At 37.5% G+C, this 20,269-nt stretch overlaps 1 protein-coding gene across 2 annotated transcripts in view; it reads left to right on the top strand.

The window, feature by feature from the left end:
- The window catches only part of LOC18446499 (U2 small nuclear ribonucleoprotein auxiliary factor-like protein), a 50,207-nt gene extending 35,886 nt beyond the window's left edge, over positions 1-14,321 (top strand). For both annotated transcript variants that reach the window (XR_016044620.1, XM_011629629.3), the window contains 2 exons: positions 13,718-13,781; positions 13,862-14,321. Coding sequence is in view for 1 of the 2 variants with exons in the window: in XM_011629629.3 (XP_011627931.2) it covers positions 13,718-13,781; positions 13,862-13,901 (104 nt within the window). In the remaining variant the exon portion in view is untranslated. The remainder of the gene's footprint in view (positions 1-13,717; positions 13,782-13,861) is intronic.
- Positions 14,322-20,269: the final 5,948 nt, after the last annotated feature.

Here is a 20,269-nt window from a genome sequence, read left to right as displayed (position 1 = left end):
GGTATAGTAACCCCCCAAACAGTTTCCCTTAATATTGGAACAAAAAAAAGACCATTTTGCACCTCCTCGAGGGGCAAAATCGAAAAACAAATTCGTGGAAACAGATGTGGGCGAGATGCAGTCTGATGCGGCCATGATGCGGGATGCGGCCATGATGCAGCGCATATGCGACCGCATCTGTCAAAACCACATATGCACCTGAACGGGATGCGGATGCGAGCGCATCCCGCATGATGCTGCAGCATATGCGGCGTTGCTGCCGCATTTTAAAACACTGCTTATAAGTATGCTCTATTATCGGTTCCTTTTCACTATCTACAAGGTGATGCACTTTTACAAGTGGCCCAAAAATATGGAGGTGAATGGCCCACTCTAAAACCTGAGTGTCATAACAATGCCATAGACCTTTTTGCCCTTTGCCTCCTTAGACCACTTGCTCTTCTTCCAATCTGAGGAGACAACATGTTCGAATCTTGTCTTTTTACTTATTCAAAGAATCCAGAGGCAAGAATAAAGTGGCAAACCTTGTGCTCCCGGCCTCACCAAGTCAATCCCATTTGTAAACTTCCTCGTCATGGCTAAAATATTGGTGTGGCTATAAATATAAATTGTTACAGTTTAGCTTTTTCTAATATCCCATGCACCGCTTTTTTCTTGGAAATTTTATCAAGCATAAGATCAATACAATGAGCGGCGTAAGGCATCCAGAACATGTGTGGCCCCAGCCTCTCCAACATTCTACAAGCTGCCATATTGGCCTTAGCCATATCAATGACAAACTGCACAACATGTGCTTCCCCCATCTTCTCAATGCATTGATCCACAACTCCAAATAGGAAAGCTGCAACATGAAACTTATCAGATGCGTCAATGGACTTCAAAAAAATTGTTTCCATGGGACAATTAGCCAAGAGATTCATAACACTCTGTGACCTTCAATTGGTTATCTATCATAACTGTTACCCCACATCTGCCCCAAGCATCCTTATGGGTCTTCAGGTACTCGTTTGTTAGATCCACTTCTTTCTTTAACAAAGGCCCTTTGAGCTCATAAGGTGTAGGGGCCCTATATCCTGGGCCAAACCGCCCCACTGCCTCCAACATAGCTTGCAAACTCTTCAAACTGACAGTATTAAATGGTAGACCTGCTTGAAAGTACCATCAAGATGACTTTCTAGACTAGTTTATGTCAGCTTCTGGCTCCCTTTCACGAACCACAACCTCAGGATCGAGAGGGGGGAAGAATGTATCAATTGGCCCCCTTCTTCGAGGTTTCTTATACCCAATAGTAGTACTTAGTCGAGATATGAAGGCCCCTCCCCCTTCGTCTTCTTCTTCAATTCCATAGAATGTATGGAGTCTCTAATGTCCTCATATTGTTTCCTTGTTTGTTTTTTCTTCTTTTGGAACCCTTCGAAAAGACCTAAGATCTCTTTCCTAACCTCTACAAGGACTTGAGTACATGGCGGTACGTCCCCTCTCTTGCTAGCCAAATACTTCTTCAATTAATTAATGCTAGCATTATGCTCTTTTTTATAAAGTTTGTAAGCTACCCTATTCTTGTCATTAGGTTGGGACAATATCCATATTTCCAATCTGGATCAGCTTGTTTACTTGAACTCAAAGAAGATATTTTTTTTTTTTGAAAAAAAATTGACTTCATAAAAATAACAAAATACATCAAGGAAGACATTTTCACCTAAAACCGTTTGCTACCAACTTATTAGGGGTGGCAATGGACTCGACTAGACCAGGTACCCGAAGGGTATACCTGACCTTGGGTCCGCGTATGGGTCCAAATTTTCGATTTGAATGCTATTCAGGTTCGGGTCTGGGTCCAGCCTGACCCGACCCATACGAGTAGTCATAGGGTAATATGATGGCAATCATGTATCTTTAGAAGCATGCTAAGTGTTCATATTGTCACAATATTAGCAACATCTACAGGGGCAAAAAAAAAGAAGCTCAGAGTCATAGGGTATATGATGGTAAAAAACAAGGGCAAAAAAAAAAAACTCATACTCATAGGGTGGCAATGGATCCGACCAGACCCAGGACGCAACTGGTAGACCCGAGACTCGACGGGTCTGAGTACGTTGTCACCTGTACAACCTATCACCTAATCCTGAAAATTACACAAAACCAACAAAGTCAAACTTGAAGACATTTATAAGAAGTGGAATTGTAGATACATACACTAGAGCAAGATTAATTTACAACTATGTATTCTAAATATTTGGAAGTTAAAATTGATCATCCAAAGAATATTAAAAAATGATCATCTTAAAAATTGCAAATAGGCAATGAAGTAGAAAGAACTAATTCATTGACCCTTCAATATCTTGAGTTCTTAACAATCCAAGGAAGAAGTAAAGCTAGCATGCTCAAGGCAATAAAATCTAGGTAAAACCTACGCATCAAAATTGCAATGCCTTATGCAATGATTTAAAGTATAAAATTGAAAAACCAAATTACTCATGCAATTATTTAACTAATGCAAAAAAAAATTATGGGTTTGGGGGCAATGGACTCTTTCCATTGAATTCCTTTCCCAAACTAAAATTCAAAATGGGAGAATAATCCAAATAGTTGATAACATATCAAATACATTTCATAAAATATCAAAAAGAAAAAACAAAAAGCAAGGAATAACATCATAAACATTTTACACAAAAAATACATAACCATGATTAAATTTATTGAAATATATCCACCTTCTTGAAATGGAATTGATATTGGCCCAAATCGGTAACTTTTGGTTTCCAAATATCATCTTTTACAACCACTATAATAAGCCTTAAAAAGATTCGGGATGAATATCCTTCGATTTTGTGAGGATTTGAGGAGGTTAGAAAAGTTTTGATCTCGTGAAAAATCTTCAAATCGTGTTTTATAGAGGATTTTCTCTCTCCAAACCTCACTACAAAGGTTTTGGGAGGCAAGAATGGCCCCCACAACCTTTTCACCCCCTTTGGGGGGGAATTGACGAAAAAAACCATTGGGCCACTAGAAATTTCAAGGCAGCGCTTAGGCAACCACCTTTCAGGTCGCTTTGGCAAGTGCCTTGGACGCCTAGGTGAGCGCCTTAGTACACCTTCCTAGTGCCTACTACCTAGGTCATACCTAGGCAGTTTAAGGAAAAGGGCAGCCGAATTTTTGTACATTGGTTGCATATTTGATATTTCTGATTGTTAATGAATAAGGATCGAGTGTATCGAGTTATTGCTTGATGTTGATAGGTTATTTTTCTTCTCATAAAATTCTGAATTTCTTTATTTTTTCTAATTTTTCAATTTCTAGTTCTTTTTCTTATTTTTCCTTAATTTTCCCTCTTTTTTCCTTCATTTTTTCTAATTTTTCAAATTGAGTACTGGTCTGATCGATGATCTGATCGAGTCTCGCTCGTTCAGCCACGAGCAATATGGCTGACAACAATAACAAAAACTCTTTTTATCTGAAGATAGACCTTCACAAGGCTTGACAAGGTTAATTGGAACTTTCTCTTGAATGAATAAGGGTTTTGGGGTTTTGGGGAGGCCTTTATCAACTGGATCTAAATGTGATCACTACTCCTAATAGTATATAATCCTAAGTGGGACCACCGTTGGTTACTTTAGAAGACAAAAAGGGCTTAGACAAGAAGACCCACTCTCTCCTTGTCTCTTGACTTTCACCATGGAATGCTTCGTCAACCTGATTGACAGGGAGGCTAGAAAAGAGAAATTCATTCCAATGAAGATTCCTAGAGTCACTGCCATAGTTGCAGGAACTGGACTGAGGGGAACTCCAAGATCGAAAGCAGGAATTGGGAGAGCAAGAGAGGATCAAGGACCCATAGTTAAGGGAACTAGTTCCATACACCGTGAGGTCAAGGGATCGAGATCCCTAACAGTAAGGGAGCACATTCCATGACTGCCCAGGAGCAAATGCTAAACTGAATGGGATTACTTTCCGCTGAGCTTAGAATCGAGGCTCCCAAAGATCACTTATCCACAATAGTCCAGCATGGGAGCAAATTCTATGGAACAATTATTTAAGCAAGTTTCACTCTAAAAATTTACTCATGTGGGTCCATTACAAAAATTGCACACCTACCTATATTGGTCTGCCCATGATGCACGAGACCTCATTTTTGGTACCAATCAGTTGGGTTGGACGATTGCCCCTCGACTATTGTTTGATGATTATATTTAAGAATGTTGTGATAGATTGTTTTCAAAAAAGAAATGTTGTGATAGATAAGCTTTACTTTGGAAAAAAAAAGGAAAAGAAAAAGAAAATGAAAGACATTACCATATCTAATTCTCAATAGCTCTCCTCTGTCAAAGATTGTTAGGGGCTCAAGGACATATAGGCAAGAGAGACCTCACCTTTCCAAGCATATATGTTATTCTATCACCTAGAAGGCAACCCCATGAGTGGCTCATTTTGGGTGATCAGCACTCAAGCAATACAAGTCCTTCGATGGTGGACAAGTCCCAATGAAGTAGCCCCAAGGAAGTTAAGCCTATTGATCGCGACCTCATTCCTCCACTAAATCACTACTCAACTATCTTTTTATGTCCTTCCATCTTCTTCCTTCTATCTCTGTGCCCGCTTTTGTTTCCCTTTTTTGAAACTAGTCACAAGTCACGATTCATAAGCTTTCCTTTGGGGCAAACAACCTAACCAAAAACAACCAAGCCTTGCCAAATGGAGCCAAGTTTGTAAACCTAGAGTGAAGGTGGGTTAGGTACTGAAAGAGTTCATGTTATTAACTTGGCCCTATTAATCAAGTTAGGATGGTAGTTGGCAAGTGGCGAAGATTCTTTGTGATCATCACTGATTGGAAAAAGTGTCTTTGGAGCCACCACTTGCGTGATTCCAGGACTACAACGAGAGATTTGTGTGCTTGCAAAGGCATTCATAACATGCTATCCATCATCGAAGAGCATTCCCATAAAGCAGTGCGCAATGATGGGTTTCAAGGAAACAGTTGGATTCGCTCTCAAGATGGATATTTCTCTCTCAAGGGAGTCCGTGAGGTGATGAGAAGCAAGGAAATAGAAATGAGGGCTTAAAGGCCTTATGGAAAAGCCTGATCGACTCTAGGGCCTCCTAGTTCACTTGGTTAGCATACCAAAAGACAATATTCACAAATGATAGAATTCAAAGATGGGGACTCCGGATGGAGAACTTATGCTACTTCTGCAAAACCAAAAGGGAGAGTCATGGCCACTTGTTCATCTCATGCAGCTTTGCCCGACATCTTTGGCAAACTGTGTTGCGGAAATCATGATCACTATAGTTGACAACAACACTCAGAGCCATAGCACACTGATTCCAAAAGAATTTCGAAAATAATATTTTTGATAGATTATGGATGGTCTTTCTTTGTACCATAACATGGGTGGCTTGGCAAGAAACGAACAGCAGAGCGAAATGGAATCATAATCAATCCATTTAAGCACCATTGAGAGAAATTACTTAGAAAATCTGTTTGTATACCTGACACCCACATACCTCCCTCAAAGAACGATTGCAAGCTTCTAATTTACAAGAGATGGGATTTGCCCCCTCAAAGAGGAAAACTTTGATTGTGTATTTTGGAGAGATGTAGTGAGAAAACTTGTATGCTGTGAACTCGTGGAGGACACTTTATATTTCAGTTATGTATATTTCCTTTGTACTTTTTCCACACCAATAAAACGGGTGGGGTGTTCACTCAAACCCCTCACAAATTCACCGAAAAAGACTCCATAATAAGACAACCTGAATAACTTTAAACCTTAAAAACCCTGAAAGTTCCTATGAAATCCTAGCCGTCCGTTTCCTTTTAATTTCTACTCTCTATTCCTTTATCAATCCTACTAAAAACAACTTAAACGATACTAAAATAAACAAAAACTAGGAACCCAACGATAACCTAATTTGTGGCTTCCTAGAAAACCCATAAAATGTCCTAAAAGAAAACACCAAAAATATGATAAATCTCTTGATAGCCATATTTCTACATCTCATATCTGGTCCTCGTGCCTGCATTAATAAGTGTCCTTGAGACCCTAGTTGCACAATTGGTGGCAGACTGGACTCAAAGGTTGGCTCAACTAATAAATCTGGTAATCCATTGAGTCTGCAAAGTATTAGTTGCATGGATTTGTGCCAATGCCTTATACTCTGGAGTATTTTCTAGAATCGTCAATATAGAATCCACTTGCAGTTGTCATTTCTGATTAGGAGTTTGAATCACCTGGTTTTTGAAAGCCCATACTCGATTGGCTCAAAAATGCCTAGGTCCCAAGGTCAGGTCAGAGGCCGACTCATCTTAGTCGGTCTCACCCTACTCAGCCGAGTCTCAATAAAGAAATACATTACATTCATGGACTCAAGTCAGACTCTCCCTGATTCCAAATGATGGGTATTTTCTTAAAAATCTTCAAAAGAGAATCCATTTACAATTGTTTTTTCTGATTATGACTTTGAATCACCCGATGTTTGAAAGCCCATATTCAATGTGCTTAGGCACACTAGGGTCCCAAGCCAAAGTTAGAGGCCGATTTGGACTCTAGGTCCAAGTTACTTGGTGATCCATGGGATTTGCGCCAACTACCCTATTACTCTAGAGAATTTTCTGGAGGGTCAAGTTTATATAAGGCGGCCACCTTAAACAATCAAAATAAGATGCACCTTCTAACTCCCCCGAAAGATGTAGTTTTTGGTGCTAAAAACCTTACAATGACTTGAAAATATATTTCCACTACTAATTATAAAAATTAAAAGTTCCAAAAATGGTGCAGATTAAGTAGATTGATAAGCACTTGATTATCTTGAAAATGGTCTAAGTAATGTGTTACAAAATGTACTGCTTTTACAAAGGAAAATGTTTATATAGAGACGAGGCTCTAAACAATCAAATTAGCGCTCACCTCAAAAATTTCACTAGAAGAGGTTCTTTTGATGCCCAAATATCCTCAAATTGATCATCTCGACATCAAGATGCGTGGACATGAGAAAAAAATAGATTTCAAGTTTTGCAAATAGTACTTCTTGTAACGCATTTTGGACCGTCAATTTTCAAGATTTTGAAGTTTTCATAGATCTGCTTGATCTACACTATTTTTGAAGCTTTAAATTTTATAATTAAAGATGAAAATATATTTTGAGGCTAACACAAAGATTTCCAGTATTGAAACCACATTTCTCGACACTATTTGAAGGTGGGCTTTACTTTGATTGTTTACAGCCTTGGCTCTATACAAACCGCACCTTTTTAGAAATAAAATCCCTTTCTTTTTTTCATATCCAATATCCATGTCTCAAGATCACCATCATCCTCCTCCAAGCCTTATCCCAAATAGTTGGGGTCGGCTATATGAATTCTGCTCCTCTATTCTTCTTTATCAAGAGCCGTGCCCTTGGTAAGATCAAAATTGACCATATCTTTTCTCCTACTTCTATCCATGTCCTTTTGGGCCCCTTACCTCTTTTGCGCTTTTCACTTGAACTAAATCGCACCTCCTAACCAGTGTTGTATTAGGTATATGCTGCACATGGTCAGCTACCTAAGTCTACTTTCTCTCATCTTATCACTTATTGAAGCCCACCTAAGTTTCCACATATGTATTTATTCCGAATTCTATCTTTTCTTGTATTGCTACTCATCCATCTCAATATCCTCATCTCAGCTACGTTCATCCTATGGATATGTTGTTTCTTGACCATCCAATATTTTGTTCCATAAAGCATGGCTGGTCTTGTAGCCATCCTATAGAACTTCCCTTTTAGTTTTGAGAGCCAATCAACTGGAAGGTTTTTTGGTGTTTTCCTATGGGATTTTGAGGTGCACCTTACTTCTATAGTATAAGGTTGATACCTTATATAAACTCTTTCTTTTTCTAAAATCTCGAAAAGAGAATCCATTTGCAAGTGTCCTTTCTAAGTCTGAGTTTGAGTTACCTGGTATTTGAAAGCCCAGACTTGGTAGGCTCGAACACGTAAGGTTCCCAAGCCCGAGTCAGAGGCCTACTCAGCTAAGTAGCAATAAAGACATACATCAGATTCATGGATTCAAGTTAGACTCATCCTGATTTTGGGGTTAGTCATTTTGACACAGCAGCCTGCTAGGTCCAAGTGACTCAGGGTGAGTCCAAGTTTGAAAGGAAGTTGGTCGTAGACAAATATTATGTAAATCAAGAACTATTGAAGGAGATGTTTATAATGCCTTCAGCGGATACAAGAGTTTTGAGGCCTTAGGTTCTCAACATATGATGGAGTCCATTCAACAGTTGGTTATGGGGCCTCAAGGATTTGGAGAGGTAAATCAAGTATTGTTGGTGTAATTACAACCCCAATTTCTGAAATCAAACTCAAGGACTAGTTTTCTTTAAGTGGGGGACAATGCAGCAACTGTCAACCAAGGAGCACAAGTTTTTAAACATATTTCTGATCTGGCTTCTACCAAATATCCAATCACATGTTGAAGGCCCTTCAATTATATACGAAGTTCAATTATATACGAAGTTTATGTCTAGGCACTTTTTAGAATTTCACTTATTTCAGCATTAGATCTTCGTTTAAAGTATTGTTATAGAAATAATGACAAATTTTAGGAGTAATTTGGGCCTTTGGTATTTTATTAAATAAATGATTGAAGTCTTTGGTTCTGTGTACTAGAAATTAGAGGTTACAATGGTCAATTGATTAATAAATGGTAACCTAGAAAATCATCTTGGTGTTTTGGTTAAGTTTTGTACTTTGTTTAGTTCCAATTTATTCTAGGATTGACTTTCTACATTTAATGGATCCTTCGTTTATAATGACTTTTGGGTTTCCAATATATGGGGACTGGGGACTTGGTTGGGAGTGTTGGTTTAAGTTCTTTTCTTGGTTTCGAAATTTAGAACTTCATTTTCTCATAAAAAGGTTGCCACAGGTCCATTGTAGATAGTTTTGAATTTTAGGTTGTATTTTGTTACTTTTGAGTTTTTGAGCTCCTCTTGTAGTTGTTGCCCTCACCCTCTTTGAGAATTTCTTGCCTACTTGATTCTCGTTGCATCAGTTACACAATGCTTGGGTGACCTCTGTAAATGTATTTTGTCTGTTGCAAACCAAACTGGTCAGTCAAACGCTTTATTTTTGGTATCAAAGAAATGGATAAATACATTTAGCTGATTCTAAAGATATTTTACTTCAACTGCAAACAGTTTTTACCATATCCAATCTCTCCTTTATGTGGAAGATCGACTTTTTGCTCCCTCTGTAGGGTCCCATATCTCTAATTGCCTTTGTTGTTAATGGGACAACTTAATTCCATTAAACTATGAAATTTATGTTTTAAAAAGTAAATATCTCATTGCCCTAGTGTTTATTTAAAATGTAACACTAAAACACATGGGTAGAGGAAAATTTTCTTCTTAATATGCTCTGAAGATAATGTATTTGAGAATTGATGGTTGAAACTAGGTTTTGAGAATTCTTGACTTGGTCATGGACTTGCCAGGGTTCCGAGTTGGGCAAGAGGCTGCCTCAACTGAGTTGGATTGCTTGACTCGGTTCAGTTAAAATGCATAAGATTCAAGGACTTGGGTCAGACTTGCTCAATGTTAGGGTTAGTCATCTAGACCCGGCACCCTACTAGGTCCTAATGACTTGGGTGTGTCCGAGCCCTGGACAACATTTTCTAGAACACTGGTTAAGAATTTTAGTCTTGAATAATGTTATCAGGACCATGGTCATTGAACTGCTGAGGTTTGTTATAGTCCAAAATTAAGTGTTACTACAAGACCGGATTGACAGGTTTTGGCTAGAAACTGGTGGTCCTACTTGAAGAACTAGGGGACCAAACTGCTAGGACCAGCAAACCAGTGAACGGGCTGGTTTGATAACTTGACTTGCTAGTTCAACCTGTCCAAGATTGAACTGGCCAGTTCCAAAGTAGGTCTGACATCATTTGTTTTTTCATCTTCGGGTTTTTTTTTGGTTTCTTTTTTTTGACATTTTTAATTTGCTTAGGGGTAACTTGATCCTTTTTAATATTTTAGATGGTTTGGGTGTTTAAAATTTTTCTTTTAGAGAGAGACAACTACTCTCTCTCTACCTGAAAGACTAATATAAAATTTGGGAACAGTTGGAGGGGATTCTTAGCCATCAATTCACCTATTTTAAGGCCCAAATGAGTTCATTATCCTTTTATTGGACTTCTTTTTTTTATATGTAGCAATTATATTTAGAAAAATTAGAATTTATTTTTTGGTTTCTAGTTTTTGCTAGACTGATTTTTTCCCAAATAAGTCTAATAGTTTGTTTCTTGTATTCAATTTAATGGCTGTTTTTGCTTTAATAGTTACTGTTGTAGTTAGTGTTTTAAAATGCAGGATGCAAACCCAATGTGGGTGCATCATCTCTAACGTGGTCAATAAATTTTAAAAATAAAAAATATAATAATGCATAAAAAAAACATAAATGTGATTTATATGATAGTAGATATTTTAATATATATATATATATATATATATATTAGTTGTTTGAAGCTCAAAGTCTCTCGATAGCTTAATAAAGAATAATATAGTTGTTCTAACTTCTAATCTTTAATAGTTTCAATGTCTAACACAATTGTCATGTAAAACAAAACAAAACAAGCCATTCCATCTCATATAAAATATCTAAGGTTCCAATCCAAAGAAGCAAGGACCAAAAGTTCATGGTGTAAAAAAAAAAAAAAAAAGATAATCAACTCTAAGTTATCAAATACTTGAATTTCTTCCATCATTTTCTTTTGTCTCAGTTTCTTCTTTTCTTTTGCTTTTCTTGGCTATCTTTGTATTCCCTAGTCTCTCTTCCATTCCCATCAATTGCTTGTGGGCATGCTTTTGGCATTCCCTGTAGTATATACCGGTTTAATCATCTTAGAACTATGTAAAATAGTTACCATATAGCCTTCACACCCCCCCCCCCCCCCCCCGCCCTTTTACAAGGGCAAAAAGACAATTTGGCCCATGCTCATGGGCTTAGTTTTCGCGCATGAGCACACATGTCGACACATTGCTCGTATGATGCGGTTTGCCCCCATGTGCAAGTGATGCACCGCTACATGGGTACATCACATTTTTTTGCATATGTGACCAGGAGTGATGCGCTCTAGGCTGCATGACGCATTATTATGCGGTTGCATTTTAAAACTATGATATTAGTTTTTTGCTTATTTGGTGGCTTATGTGCATTTTTGTATATAAGCATTAGTTTTAAAATTATTATTATTTTTTGTTCAATGTTGATGGATGAAAATTGCTCCATGGATTTTTTGTATTTTTTTATATTTTTGTACGTTTTTGTTGTTGTTTAGTTCTTGAAATTGTTGAACTATTGAAACATTTTCATAGAATGTTTTTCTAGTAGTTTTGTTTTTATTGATATTGATATGATTATGAACAATTCATTTTTTGTCCAAGTATTCAAATTTTAATTTCAAATACTTCCTATTTCATTGTTTCATAATCCTCATTATTTTTAAGAAAAGTGTCTTTTCTCTCTGTGTTGAATGTTTCTTTGTTTTCCCATTTTGTATCACTTTTTTATTTGTTTGACTGGTGTGACTGGTGAACTAGTCTGGTTCTTTGGGTCCAATCTAAAGGGTGACCCTACAAGTTTGACTGCTGGTCTGGTCTTAATAACATTGGTCCATGTTGGTCTATCCAAGTGGGTTACTGATCATACTAATCCAGAAATATAAATGAAAAAATAAAACAAAGGCAAAAATTTGGACTGCTTGAACAAGCCAGTTGAAATATTTCACTGATTAAAACTTGTTTTGACCAGTTTACCTGTAAATGTTTGGAAGTGTGGTTTTAAGTGCAGTTCCAGTCCAACAATTCAGACTTTCTGGTCTAAATAGAATTGGTCTAGAATTTTTGTAATGGATTCTGTGCAATACAAGAAGGCCACATGCTTTCAAGACAAAGGTTCTGGCACTAGTGGTCTCACATATCTTGGATCCTAGTAGTACTATTGTGCTCCAGGATACAAGTTACTGGATTAGTGCATAGGAAGAGCATAATTCTTGTACGTTGGCCCTTCCATCTCTAGTCCATGGAGTTGTGAAAATAATATTTTGCCTGCACCCTCCAGTAATACTCCCACTCCCACATGGGAATTCCCATCCCAAGTTAATGGAGGTGCAAAAAGAATTTGTTGCCTGCACCCTCCAGTTATACTCCCACTCCCACTCCCACATGTGAATCCAACTTCTAGTGCTTACTCCCTGAACCAATTTGCATGTGCTAAAATTAATCATATTATCAGGAAAATAGGGCAGACCGATTCCTTGAGATATGATCCAAAGAGATTGTTCTCTGTGCTGGATTTCCATATTACATAGTGAAGCTTACGTTGTATGACAAAATTGTTAATAAATTGCAATTATCAATGGAATATAATAGACCTTTTTGTGGGGAATTAGCTCTGGTCATTTAAGTACATCAATTCTCTGGTCATTTAAGACTATCAATGCTAATATGATGATTCAATTATATCTAAGTACTTAGGTTTCCTTGATTGTGTAGATTTAAACAATATAGGAATATGGAAATCATAAGCATCTTATTGATACTACAGCTTATGTACCAGTTTTATGTTGATATCACTACACTAGACTCATCCTATGACATTCTTTCCCCCCCCCGGGCCCCTCGTGAATTATATATTAACATGGGATTATATTATAAAAATGAGGTATCGGGTAGCAGTCCTTTACTATGTGAAGCAGATCCATGGGAATGGAAGGCAAGGGTAAAAAGAGGAATAAATAAGTACTTAACTAAAATTAGCAATTTGTTAGAAGTCAGTCCATAGGAAACCAGGCATTCAGTTTGGGATCTCCACACAGAAGATTAGAAATTCATAGAAACTATTTTCCACAGTACACACTCAAGTTTCTAACATAACATTCCCTTTTACATGCAAAATGTCTGGCATTACATTCCTTTTGTGATATATGCGAGAAGTGAACAAGTGAAAAATTGTTGAATCTGGAGTGCTGCATGGCTGGAAACAATGCATGATCACGGGTTCAATGTTTTGGACAAAAACTTAAAATCTTTCCAATTTCTGATGTGATGAATAGAAGTCATTTTGAAGTTCTGAACAAGACTGTTTTTCTGCAAATAGGATGAAAATGTAGGAGTTTTTTGCCAAACAAAAAATCAATCTCCAAATGCAACCATTCATTCTGCATTATTCTTGGATCTTGTTACGTCTAGATCAGTACTAACGTATGAATGTCCCTCCACCTACTTTTTTCTCCAATTCCCACTTTATGCAATTTTTTGTGCTCTATTTTCTTTCCGATATGACATGGTAGTATTTGTCATCAATTTAGCATATAGGGTGGAGAATTAGGGTTCACTGATCTTCGTGTTCCTTGATGGGAGGCAAATTTTGTATCTTCATTTTGGATTGTAACTTTTCCTGCCGGGATAACATTGGGCGCTTCATGTTTCCTTGTTTAAAATTGAGATTATAGTATACATTTGAACGAGATAGGAGGGGGAAGGAGAGAGGCTTTAACTTTGCAATTTTCCTTTTTTTAGGATCACTGCTTAGCATGTTCTACTGCATGAGAGAATGAGCAATAGAGGGAGGCTTTAACTTATAAAACTGAATCAAGAAACACTTAGCTATAGTAAAGGAGTGTCCTCATTGGAATTTTTCATCATAAGCTTGCATATCTATGCTCTGATTGCAGGGACAGCACAACCTCAACATTCTGCACCTTCCAAAACAAGGAAGAAGGTTATCCCACAACACAGGTAACCATTCAGTCTTTTTACCTTGTTTTGACGGTTTGTGACTGATTGTGACATTTTCTTTCACTGATCTTAATGGACAGGCGAGGCTTAATCTTGGTGGATGATGATGAAGGAAACTAACAATTGCAGGCAAAATTGCTTCTTTGATGAAAGCATGACTGCCTATTAAAAAGACCTTGTTCAAAAGACATGAGGTCTCTCAGTTACAAAAATACATTCTTCTCAGGACATGAAATGATTAACCCTCAGGATTGTCTAATGTCACTGTAAGTTTTGTGCTGCTCAATCTCACATAGAATCATGGAACATTAATGGGCTAACATTGGACATTCTCTACACCTTGATTTTTTGTAAATGTATTGATGTTGAATTTCGATTCACTGTGGCACAACCACATGTATGGGCGGATGCTTCCTCATCCATTTTATGGTCAGGAAAAGAATGATTTCTGAATTCTAGGTGGCAATTAGCAACACTGAAACTGAAGGGCTTTCATGTCATTTTGTTGAAAAGTCCCTGGAAGGGAAGATTTTTTTTTCAGCATGTGATGCTTTAGATCTGATCTAGGGTTTTAAATTTATGTTGCATTCTACAGATTTTGTCAGTGTGGGCATGTGTCTTGGAAATGTCACTTTATGCTTGTACACCAAAAAAAAGAAGAGGCATTAGATGCATGTGATCTGCTTCATGACATCTGGCCATGTGGCCGTTGTGTTGCATGGCACCATCGATATATCTGGATTAGCCTAGTGAAAGGGTCATTAGCCCATTGCGTATTTGTTTCTGAGTAATGATGCCAATCATTACCGATGTGTACCACTTCTTTTTCAAATATTTTGTCGTGATATGCCTAGGTTTTTAGTGAGACCCCAGCTTTACATTTATGGAGAAAAAATTATGTTTTGTTTAGTACAGGTCTAGGAATAATACAGGGAAGTTCCTAATTTAAGATAAACCCCTTAGTAATTGTATACAGAGTGACAGCAGCCAACCCTTTCCCCTTGCTATTCTTTCTCGAACATCAAATAATTCTCTGTCAATGTCAAACCACATATGTAGCATTTCTTATTTTACCTCTTTTATTTCAATCAAAGATAGACTAGTACAGCTTAGATCAACGAGTGAGGCCAGCACAGATGAGAACAAGAGGAAAAGGCTAAAAATATAAAAAACCGGATATCAGAGACTTCTCCACCCATCAGTGGACCCAGTCCCTTCCCCTGGGGGTCAGAAAATATGAATCCTGCAGATTGCATGCGTGTTCCCCCATAGCCAAATAGGGTTACCACTCTCTTTTTACAGATGTGTGAGAACCACCCTGTTATGGTGCATAAGCTAATGAGTGCTAAGCATGGTGCATACTAAGGTATCATACTTATTTTACTTCTATGAAGGAGTACTATACAGAATAATATGTAGTTTGTAAAGTTCAAGCAAAAGCCTTAAAGCAGTCGCAACATTAACTACTGTATGGCAGCCAACATTTTTGAGGTTAAATGTGCTAGCAAAAGAGTGGTATTAGGATGGACAACTAATCTACTCCAAAATGCTTTTCATGACCTCTGCCACTTTGGATGCGTCTTGCTTTGTGGTGTTTGAGCTTTCGATGAGGGGCATACACTTGATTCATAGTTGATGCTTTTGATATCAGCAATATACACTTGATTCATAGTTGGTGCTTTTGATATCAGCAATATCGTTTCCTATAGCATTATAATTTCATTCACAGGAATGTTCACTTTGCAACAAAATTGTGCATAGAAATGCATGTGACATTCTGAATACTGCAACGCTCTTTGATGAGATAGTGGATATTGGCTTTTCTCAAATTCTTCTCTTCCATCATGTTGGAAGCAAATCCAATGCAGATGTACTTGCAAATAATGGTAAGCTTCAAATGAAAATAACGTAATCATGAATGATGGTATTTCGAGATGGTATTGTGGCTGCAACTGATTTGTGGACTTTGAGACGCTTACATTGGCTTCTCTTGGGGCACTGTTACTACTATTGTAATCTATTTGTTGGAAAAATATGAATAAAGTTGACAATTGAAAACCAATGCTGTATTTTTTCTTTTTTGGCTACATTACTGTTGTATATTCTTTCCTATTTAATTATTTTGAATAGTTTGTTGCATGTCATTATGGTGCTTTCATTAATGTATGGACATATTTTGCATGAAGATCTTGTCTCTCTGTAATTAGGGACCTGGTTACATAACCCATTATTTCTTGGTAGTGTATTATATGATGATACAAAGTCACAATCACTCCCAACTGTTAGATGTGAACAAGCAGTTGAGAGTGTCACAAAGTTTGAGAAATTTTTTTTTGGACATCGAACGTAGTGCAATCAAAACAAACTACTTATCAACCTATTATCAAACTATTAGAATTTTGCCTCACTTTATTCACTGAGAAGGGAGTAGTATTTAAGAAAAGTATTGTAGCTTTATGAAGAGATGACAACCAAACCTTTTTACGGTGTTCCCTGCTATTCTTTGTCGCCATAAATACATTATATTTGCAAAATTTGTTGGAAAGTGGGCCTTTTTTGAGTTGGAAAAAGTTTATATAGAGTTGATGCTCTACAATCTAAGCCTTTTTTGAGTTGGAAAGTGGGCGTTTTTGAGTTGGAAAACATTTCATTAGAAGAGGTTGTTTTGATGTCGAAATATCTTCAAATTGATCATCTCGACATCGAATGCATGGACATGAGGAAAAAATTGGATTTCAAGTTTTGGAAATAGTGCATCTTGTAATACAATTTTGGACTGTCAATTTTCAAGATTTTCAAGTTTTCATAGATCTGCTTGACCGATACTATTTTTGAAGTTTTCAATTTTATAATTAAAGATGGAAATATATTTTAAGGCTATTACAAAGATTTCCAGTATTAAAACCACATTTCTCGATACTACTTGAAGGTGTGCTTTACTTTGATTGTTTAGAGCCTTGGCTCTATACAAACTATACCCTTTAGAGTTTATTTACTGTTTCTCATGGACGTTAATACTTTTGAGGCGAAGTTGTACCATACACCATTGGCTTATGGTACATCATGCACCACAACAGATGTCGAAGAGTAAAGAGTACTTTTAGATGTGGTTGGGTTTGAGAGAGAGTGTGGGTGGAGGTAAAAGTGAGATTGGGTTTTTAGAGAGAGAATATGAGGGGGAAAAAATGGGGTTGGGTTTCTAGAGGGAGAATGTGATTGGAGGCAAAAATGAGATTATATTTATAGAGAGAGATTATAAGATGAGATAAGAATTACATTGGGTTTCTAGAGAGAATGTGATACTAGAAAAGCACATGTTGGGAGAATGGAAGAACATAAAATAATGAGTTAGAGAGAATGTGAGAGAGGAGCCTAAAAAATTATGTTTATTGTGAGATAGATTAAGGGGTGAGAAGAAAGCATGGGAAAAAATTGTACAAGATGAGAGAATGAGACTAGGAATTCGGTTTTAAAAGGGGGGCAAAATATATTTTGCCTCTACAAAAAAAAGACGAACCAAAATAAAAAATAAGTTTTCAATAAGTTCAATGTCTTAAAAAAAGAATCTAGTAAGGGTTTTTTTCATAAGAAACCCTTAATAATAGTCTTTATTTTTTCAAGTGTTTTCCTTTTTTGGTTTTCTTCTTATGAAACTTGCCTTCTCCACAATTCTATTTTCTAATTGATTATTATAACATTCTACACATTTTTTGGGTAGATCAATGGGGAATACAGGCCCATACCCGTTTTTAGAAATAATTCGCGGTTTTTTAATGCGTCAGCAGGAATGCAAAATTAAGATCGGTAGGTAACTAAGGTTCAAGTGGTGTTGCCACCACGACCTTAACTCTATTCCCAAAAGTCAGTGGGGATTTAGGACCATACCTTTTGGTGAGAATAGAGTCGGAGACCTCACCATGAAGCTCGACAATATTACCACCAAAGCTCAATACCATTCTTTGTTCTACACATTTAGAATACAAATTGTTCCATCTATGATTTGAGTTAGGACTGGCAATGAGAGGGGCTTGGGCTGGGCCAACCCTCATGTTTGCTCTGTCCTCAGGGAATATTTTGTGGCCCAGGCCCTAATTTTTTAGCGGCGGGCTTAAATTAGGTAGGGTTTGTTAGACGTATTTGATAGACAGGGAGGACTGCTTATACGAATCTGTCCACTCTTCCTCTCTCCGTCCCAAGTTCCAACCCTCTTCATTCTATGCTTTATCTTATAAGTTTTCAGTCTACTTACTCTTCAGCGCGCTACTTCATAAGACGAGCACATGAAACAATTGAAGATTAATTTTGTACTGCTGCACCCTTCTTTCCTTTGTAATATTGGGCCTATGCTCCTACGTAGTGCCTGCCCCTTTTCTCCCACTCTCACAAGAGCATCGAGAGTATCACTCTCTTGAAGGGTCACTAACTTCACACTATGTAAAATCTGAGATGTACAATGAGACCATATATAGCAAAACAAAAATCACTTCTGCCTATCGACATAAAATAAACTGGGCTACCTGGCTCTAAGGTTATCTTTGGCCTTGAGATACCCCGAGAGGAAGATCCCCAATAACAATAGGCAGATGAAAAGTTTCAGCACCGTACAATTGAGCTAGAAAGAGCAAAGGGAAAGTGAGAATCAGACTGGCCTGCGGCCTTGGCATTAGTATCAACGAATCCTATGATGGAATCTTTTTTTCTTATCTATGGGTGGAGCCTAAGTCCCCACGAACTTAAATCTTTCAAAAAAAAAGAAGTGAGAATACTGATTGTTCAAAAAAAAAAAAAAGAAGAAAAAACTCAGCCCCTACTAAACGAAAGGGTGGCCGTTTTAGCCAGTTCATTTGCATTTACATTGCTTTCCCTGAGAACATGTGGGAAGAGAACTTGTACACCTTCTAACTCCCTTTGGATTTCGTCCATTAAAGCTTGCCACCTCCACTTAGTTTTAGGGTTGAAGGGGGGGGGGACCTCTATTATGACACTCTGTTGCTCTCGTTGCAGTCCCAAGAACCCTTTCGAGTAGTGATCACAATTCAGCTCCATTGGAGTTGCACATCGGAAATCTTCCATGATAGGTCCAAATGGTATTACCATTGTGATCATGAAACAAACCCCCAATCTAGCAGCGGATGTCATCTCTCTAACACTTCTATCAAAATTGAGTTTTGCCCAGCCCTCTAGTGGCAGCTTCCATGCATATTGGTTACTGACTGTCCTGCTCTTGAGATTGGCCAATAAATGAAGCCTAGTATCAAGGTCAGCTCAGGTATGGAAGCAAATTCAGCTGTGGATTGCATCCAATGAAAGAGATGGTTCAAGATTTTAATTTGCATTAGAGATAGCTCTCCAACTTTCTTCTGAAATGTCCTATTGTTTCTCCCTAGCCAAATGTTCCATAGAGTGATGGCCACCACTGATCTCCAGATGCCCTTCTTGGCAAATGGAGGCAAGAACCACTGTCTCATTAGATGGCCTACAGTCTGTGGGATCACCCATGGGAGATGGCAGATGAAAAGATCCAATTCCTCAGCGCTGAAGCGAAGGCACAATTTATGTATGAAGAGCTGAGTGTTTGTCTCCTCGTCCATTTTGCACATAATACATATATTTGCGATAATGACCCCTTTTTACTCAGTTGTCCCACCCATAGGCACCTCTCTCTCTCCACCCTGTTATCTCCTTTGAGTACCACATCCCAGTTGAGATTCCACTACACCAACGACCTAGAGATATTTTTGACTCGAAGGAATTCAGGATCTTGCTCGAACAGTTCAAACTAAGGTTGGATAAAAAATCAAAGGTCATAATCAAGGAAACGATGGATGTCAACCTAGCGGAGACGGTAAGATGACCAAGATCTGGTACTCCTATTTGTCAAGGAAGTAGAAAAGAACAACCATATTTTTTTGTGGGAATATTGAGAAGCTTTCATGTGGCTGTGATTGACATGCCGGGGTTGGACCCTACCTTGTCTAGTATCACTTGCTTCTACTCGGAATTAGTCTTTCGAGACTTGGCTTGGACAATTTGGACTCGACCAATTAACTTGGCTTGTCTTATGAGCCGGGTGAGTTGTTCTCGAGTATATTGTTCAAGAGTTTTTAATAGGTCATATATAGTAATATGCTAAATTTTAAAATGAACATTTCAGTACGCACTAGTATGTGTGCATATTTAACGCTGAGGATTAGAATCCTTCTTTAATCATTGTCACCTTTTTGTTTAACTTTATTGGTTTTTTTTCTATTTTTTTTTTAAAAAAACATGAGTTAATTTTTTTTTTTTTTTTCTTTTCTATTTGTTAAAGAAAAAAACATGAGTTAAATTATTATTTAAAAAAAAAAATAGGAAAAAATAATTCAAGAAGTGGATTTGAACCTAAAACCTCTTACACGAGTTATAAATCTAATTGAAATGCACCCTTACATTGATATTTTTTTTTTTTTTTGTTGGTGAGTCAATGGGGAGAGAGGCCCCCAACCTTG

The sequence above is a fragment of the Amborella trichopoda genome, chromosome 11, assembly GCF_054954075.1.
Source record: "Amborella trichopoda isolate Santa Cruz 75 chromosome 11, AtrichopodaSantaCruz75HAP2 v2.0, whole genome shotgun sequence".
Lineage (NCBI taxonomy): Eukaryota > Viridiplantae > Streptophyta > Magnoliopsida > Amborellales > Amborellaceae > Amborella > Amborella trichopoda.
Note: the sequence above shows the minus strand (reverse complement) of the source record. Positions and strands in the feature narration are given on the sequence as shown.